Source organism: Mandrillus leucophaeus, unplaced genomic scaffold (assembly GCF_000951045.1).
Source record: "Mandrillus leucophaeus isolate KB7577 unplaced genomic scaffold, Mleu.le_1.0 Scaffold403, whole genome shotgun sequence".
NCBI classification, from domain to species: domain Eukaryota; kingdom Metazoa; phylum Chordata; class Mammalia; order Primates; family Cercopithecidae; genus Mandrillus; species Mandrillus leucophaeus.
Genome location: NW_012104288.1, coordinates 769,890 through 777,051, shown reverse-complemented (window position 1 = coordinate 777,051; position 7,162 = coordinate 769,890). Strand labels below are relative to the sequence as shown.

Genomic DNA, 7,162 nt, shown 5'->3' with positions numbered 1-7,162 from the left:
CACACACACGAAAACAAAACAAAGGAAAACATTTTCTTGGGCCCCTAAAAAGCACTGTGAGCCCAGGCACTATGCTTACTGTATTTCTCAGAGGGACCAGCCCTGCTGGCCACCCGGTGCCGAGTATGGGCTATGGGTTACAGACACAAGGGTGAGTATATGCAGCCCCGACCTTAAAGAGCTCAACAGTCTCAGGGAAACAGACCTGCAAGTAAGCCATTTGGTGGCTGGCAATCAGGGTTATGACTTAAGTCTGTTACTGGTTTTACAAGAGCATGGAGGGGTCAGCTCCTAACCCTACAAACAGTGGGAGGACAACTTTGTGAAAGGAGCGCTGCTTAAGTGGCTGTTTAAGCCAGCATTTTTCAGCAATTTTGTGTTTGAGGCCCACTTTCAAATTTTATAATTTCTTGATAAATTAACAAATTAAGAACACTGGGCCAATGGAGCAAGTTTCAGAGAACTGAAGAAACTTGCTGTTAATGTTGGTATATGGAGATATATATGGTTTTGTCTTCTGATCAATATGTAAGACATATTTTTGCTACAACTGCGGATACATATGGTCACCTCAATGTTAGCCAAGAGTGTCAAGCTAAGCAACCTTTTGGCTCAGGACAGAGGGTACTGGCTTAGAGGCAGCTGTGGGACTGGCTGAGAGGGAGATGTGGGAAGTTCACGACATCGAGCTGGTTCCAAAGGAAGACCACATGTTCAATGGGGCATGAAAAGCTTTTCCTCTTGATTACATGAAAGACTGCAGCTAGGGAGCAATATAATTCTTCTTAGTGCTGAAGAACAACCAAACCCACAAGGTGATGATAATGTTTAGCCTCCTTTATGGGAAAAATATATTCTAGACATTGATCAAAATCTGGCAGCACACTTAGTTGTCAGGTGTTCAAGATACACCAGCCTGCCAAGTTACAGTGGTTGATATCTACTACTCTCAGAATAATAACTGCAAACACTTAGAATGTCCCAAGGACCATTCTAAGAGATATATATGTGTTTATAATCCTCATCACAATCCTACTATGCGAGCATTATTATGATGCCCATTTTAAAAATGAGGAAACTGAGACCTGGAAACTTTTGATGATCTGCCTTAATAAGCAGCAGAGCTGGGATTTGAACACAAGCACTGTGGATCTAAGATCTGTGCTCTCAATCGCTACACTTCACTACTTGTGGATGCTTCTTACACACCCTCTGCTGTCTCGCGCCTGCCTCTGATCAACCTCACACTGGAGCAACTTGACAATGCCTCACCGCAGGCTTCTCACTGGGCATTGCAGAGTGGAACAGGAGCCCACTCATCGCCCTGCCATGAGCAATCCACAAGTGCTTTGAGAAGTTAATGTCCTAGAACAAATGGATGGATCCCAAGACTGATTTCGCTCGGCATCTCAGACAGTCCCACAAGGTCCGGCAACCCATCACAAGTTGCCCTGGCAGGGTTGCCAGATAAAATCCAGGATGCCCTGTTAACTTCAGATATCAGACAAAAAACAAATGATTTTTAAGTATTAGTATGCCCCAAATACTGTCTGGTCCATATGAAGAGTGAAAAATTCTTTGTCATGTATCCAAAATTCAAAGTTAACTGGGTGTTTGGTGGTTGTATTTGCTAAACATGACAACCCTAAGTAGTAGCCGACTTGCCAATATGGCGTGGAACAGGCTCTGCTTCCTTCCCTGCTTGGCTCCCTGTCTCTCATCCAGCTCCTGGGGGTCACATCCACAATACAGAACAGGTAGGCCTTTGCCTTGGCCCCAGCTTTCTGGGAACCCAGGCTACGACCCAACTGGTCAAGGGTTTTTCCAGGCAGACAAGGTAGCCCTAATGTGCCCAGCTTTCCTGTGAAGTGGGGACTGCTGCTATCAGCATGGCACTCAAATTACAAATAAGAAAGCCAAGGTTCAGCGACATCCATCCGTTTGCCAGGACTCACACTCTACCGCTCCAGCTCCACCAATCTGTTACTCTGAAAGAGTTTTCCAGACTATTCTTGGGAGACATTTCAGCATTATTAGAAAAGGCATTAATTGGCTTAGGTAATCATTGATTCTTTTAATAATTACCTCCACTTGTTGAAAGAAACCCCCTCAGCCACGCTGTCAAAGGGATCCTGTGACATACGCACTGGAGAATCAGTCTCAGTGCAGCTGTAATGTCAAGATGTTCAGTGTCTCCTGTTTTATGCTCGTTGGAATGGTCAACGTTAAAACATGAAGTTTTCAACTTCAGATCTTCACAATGAAACCAGCAGTTTGTTATTATTTCTGCATATGACTAAATATAATGTTGTTCATTTTAAAAGTAATGACTGATTGCGAAGAGATACATGCAGAGAGCCTTGAAATTACAATTGCCTTTCACCTGAATCAGAAACTCAGTTCCCTTTTCATGCATTTCCCTGTAAGTTCGCCTCTGAAAGAGCTGAAATACTGTAAACTACCAGTTGGGACAGTTGGAGAAAAACAGCAAATATTAGAGAAAACCTATGCCAAAGCACCTGCACCCAGTGGGTATACACAGGAATGTAACCTTCTCCAAACTTTCAAAAACAAAGCCAAACCTTGGCTGCAAATAAGCCTCAAATGAGAAAGAAACTCTCATTTGCTTCTGAAAAATGGGAAAGGCTGTACTTTATCTACAAGGTGTTCTTTTCCTTGTAAACCATGTGAAACAGATCTCTTTTTTGTTCTCTTTGTCTGCTGGAAACTTCATTTTGAAGGAAGGAAGTTACAAGGAATGAACCACCTTGTAGGGGCAAGAAAATCTTTCTCCACAGTGTGGCTGGATTTGCTCCTGGAAGCAGCCACTTTGGTAGGTCTCTCCAATGAGGCTTTTTCTCACAACAGCCCAGGGAAGCAGATGGATTAGATGGCTGGCTCTGGTTACCTGTGGCTGCCTGCCCAGTCCCCTGGGCATTCCAAGTTCCCACCTTCCACCTGGCCCATGACCTCTGACCCTGGCCCTGTAGCCAGCAAGGGTGTGGGGAAAGAGCGGGGTGGGTATAGGTATCAGGCTGCCTGGGCCCAGGCTACAAATGAAAGAGTCAGTTGTTTTCATGTTGCATGCTCTCTTGTGCGGTCCTGGGAGCTGCAGAACTGGTATTTCTCCAAATCCTGGCGGCTCGCATGGCTGTGTAGACAAGCTGTACTTACAGTGATACACATGTATGTGTGTTGCATGGAAATCAGCAGTCCTGCTTCCAGTCCCAGCTCTGCCTCGCCTCGTTCTGGGACTTCAGAGAGCCCCTTTGCCACTTCAAGGAGCCTCAGTTTTCTCATCTACAAAATGGCACAGTTGGATCCTTGTAGGTGCTTGGGAAAGGGTGGGGAGTGGGGTGCAGAGTAGGGGCTGCTGACCAGGCACTTTCCTGCCATCCTCTATAATCCTGCTCACCACCACCCCAAGGGCAACAAAAACGACTCCACCTTCATCTGTCTTATATTTTATATTTTCACATAAAACCTTCTCAGAAGAAAAATTTCTGTTGGCTTATAAAACCCACTGGACTAGGTGATCTCTAAGTGACCTATGAAATTGATTATTCTGTAATTCCGTGATTCCAAAACAAAAACACAGACTTAGCCTCTTTAAAAGATTGTGTGCTGTTTGGGAGGGTGAGAAAATTATGATATATATATAGTGATGTGTTTCTGATACTGAAGATTCTCTTATGCGACACCCCCACCTCCCACCCACCACAAAGGGAACATATAAAGTTTCCAGAGTCCTAGCCCCCTCCTTTGTTACACCTGATAAAGGCTCACATGTTAATTATTTAGCCAACGGTGCTAACTGGAACATAGTCATATGATGAAGCTGCCTTGAAAACGTTTCCGCGTGTAACATAAGGCTTTTGCAACTTAAACATATTTTTTTCTTCTTTCATATCAGCAGTTATTTTATGGAACTGGGCTGAGACAGCTTAACAACAAAGGGCACTGGGTTGGTGAATTATTCATGTAATCTACATTTCCTGGCTGCTGTGGATAATTGACAGGTGTCATGTCACCTTTTACAAACATCCCACAATTATGGACCATATATCAGTGTTGGACTTCGAAATAATGCTCCCTTTCTAAGCTAGTTTCATATTTTATTTACAGCTTGGTGGCATTTTTGACTTGGCTGCCTATTTCTCTCACTTTTGATTCCAAGCCTTTTGCTCCACTTAATATAACCAGGAACACTTAAATAATGAGACTCCCTCTCAGTTTGCTAAAGACAGTCATTCATTGCTGCCGTGTCTTATTCATTCAGCCATTATGTTAGTCAATTTCTTGATTTAAGAAATCCAGGATGAAATGCAACTGCAAGGAAACCATGATATACATTTTTTTTTATGACTTGTTTTGTTCACAAGGAAAAAATCAAAAGCAAATCTTCCCTGTGTCTGACAGAAGTTGTAAACTGTTGGGGAAAGTTGGCTGGTTAAAGAATATGACTTAGTTAATAGGAGCAATGGCATATTTCAAATCTCTACCAGAGTTGGAAGGTTTCTAGCATTAGAAACAAAGCCAAGGAGAGTTCTATTTAGTCCTACTGAGAAAATCAGGTAAGAAAATAAACCTGTGATTGATAACCCTGAAGACTAATGAGAGAACATAGCCATACATGAAACTGAAACATTCAGAGCAAACTGGAACCTTCGGAGTCCTCTAGTCTACCTTTCCACTTTAGCCATCAGGAAACTGAGGCCCAAGGCATGCAAAGGCTTGTCCACCATCCCAACACCAGTTAGTGGAAAGGCTACAAGCCAGGTCAACTGGTTCCTCCTCCAGCACTGTCACTGTTCTGCCTTGGCCTGGAGCACTCTCCTTATCTCCTGGGTTTCATTCACTTCTTCTACTGCCAGTGATCATTGACTCTTCCTTGGGGAGATTCACCCCTTCCTAATACTCAACTCTGTGATTTGTGTAGAATTATTTTAAACTCACTCTCGACATGAGCATGATTGACTAGGTCCATCAATTTTCTTGGATGAAATGGCCACATGACCTAAACTGGACCAGTGAGAGACAGTGAAACCCAGCACTTGGATGGGAACCGTTGGAAGAGATTTTCAGTCCCACTAGATTGGCTGTTGTAAGGGTGTGAGGTCTGGGGCTGCTACAGATACTTTGCTACCAATATGGAAAGAGGCTGGAGCTACAGGGAGTGGGTGGGGAAAATGTATCATGTGATGCCTGCGGGTGAAGCTTGCCAACACAAAACAACTGGGCAGAGAAAGCAAACCTGGGTTAAGTAAACATATCATTTATCTTCTAAACCAGGACAATTCTGAGAATGAAAAAGGGCAGGACAAAGCTAAACCAGACAGGATGCCGGAACAGTAGGCATAAACAGAACTGTTCTGGGCAAACAGGGACACACAGTCATCCACTCTACGATGACACTGTCTGAGCTGCTAGATTAAGCCTTGACTCTGAATTCAGCTGGCTGTATTAAGCTAGCACTCTATTTGGCCTTTTTAGTCTAGGTGACAATGAACTCACTTCATTGTTGAAACCAATTTGAGTTAAGAGTATTGTAACTTGTATGTAAAGCTTTAACTTACACAAATACGCTGCTTCCTAAGTGTTACACTTTCTAAAATCTTGTCCTACGTCATATCAGAAGCTTATAATTAACGATTGTTATTGTATGTTTTTCGTATGTTTTCACTCATAAGTGTGAGCTAAGCTATGAGAATGCAAAGGCATAAGAATGATACAATGGACTTTGGGTACTCAGGGAGAAAGGGTGGGAGGGCGGGTGAGGGATAAAAGGCTACAAATTGGGTTCAGCATATACAACTCAGGTGATGGGTGCACCAAAATCTCACAAATCACCACTAAAGAACTTACTCAGGTAACCAAATACCATCTGTTCCCCAAAAACCTATGAAAATAAAAAAAATTTTGAAAAAAATGCTTTAAGAAAAAAAGATGATTATTATATGTTTTACTTTTATAAATATTAAAACTTTAACTTTTATTTCAACTAGTACAAACTGTCATCTTACAGAGAAATTCCAAACTAATTATCTTATTTACACCAGTAGCCCTGTGAAATAAGTATCATGTAAGATTTGGGGAAGTTAAAAAATTAACCCAGACTCTTATGGCTAATGTGGCAGATATGTAGTGGTGGCTCTCTGGGGGGTGAAAACCCACAACACTGATTTTTATTCTTTGCCAACTTCTATGGTGTAACTATCCCAATAAAGAATGATCTCAGGGTATCAACCTAACATCGCTGAACATAGAGTTGGGAAGCAATATCTGGTTCTCACGAGCCAGCTGTGGTGTCCCATTGCATGTAGAGGTCATCCAAGGCTTCTGATTCCCTTTCATCAGTTCTTCTCATTTTTCTGCTCCTGCAGTTTGGTGTAAGGCAGTTCTGAATTGTGCTGTCTTAACAATTGCAGATGTGCCCCAGAGCCGGTGGTGCAAGAGGCCTTCAAAGGAGAGTTCACCAGAACAAAACAGCAGTGACCAAGCCAGTCCAGAATTTGCATTTCTCCAGCCTGTCCTCATTGATGCCCACCCTGGGCAGGAACTGCAGCTGGGACTTGAGCATTTGCTGTGCTCCCTACTTGGAGGTGACTACTTCCTGGGGCCCCCCACTTCCAGGTTTTCTGCCCTGCCTCCTGGACCACTATGTGGAATAGCCATAGGGGCAGTAATATAGAAATGAATGGTCTTAGAGTTCTTTTCCTCTGCCTTGGAGTCCTTCAGGCTGGCTGAGGACTACAACAGTCTTTGCTATTCTCTGATCATAGCTGTCAGAGCTAGGTCCCCTGCAGTGAGGGGGACACTTCCAAGCCCATTCACACTCATTATCTCATTTGAAGGTATTGACTGCATTGTGTGCTAAATGCTTTGCCTCAGCAGAGAGAGCTTGGAGAACAGTTGAGTCATGTGAAAACCCTGGTGGCAGCAACCTAATTTGCAGTCGTGGGGCTTAGGGGAAATTAGCCAGTCTTTTTTTTTTTTTTTTTTTTTTCAAATATGCACTAAATCTGCAAGATAGAACTTGACAGCTTTCATTTTACAGAAGAGGAAACTGTGACCAACTTCAAGGCACCTCTTAGGGCCGAAGAAGCCGATGTGTAGCAGGTCACCTGTCAGGAGGAATTTGCCCTTTTTTTTTTTTTTTTTT

At 43.2% G+C, this 7,162-nt stretch overlaps 1 protein-coding gene across 1 annotated transcript in view; it reads left to right on the top strand.

The window, feature by feature from the left end:
* Nucleotides 1-7,162, top strand: part of LOC105548228 — a 123,574-nt gene that overhangs the window by 45,842 nt on the left and 70,570 nt on the right. The window contains 1 exon segment of the mRNA XM_011992139.1: nucleotides 6,429-6,633. Within this exon segment, the coding sequence (XP_011847529.1) occupies nucleotides 6,429-6,633 (205 nt within the window).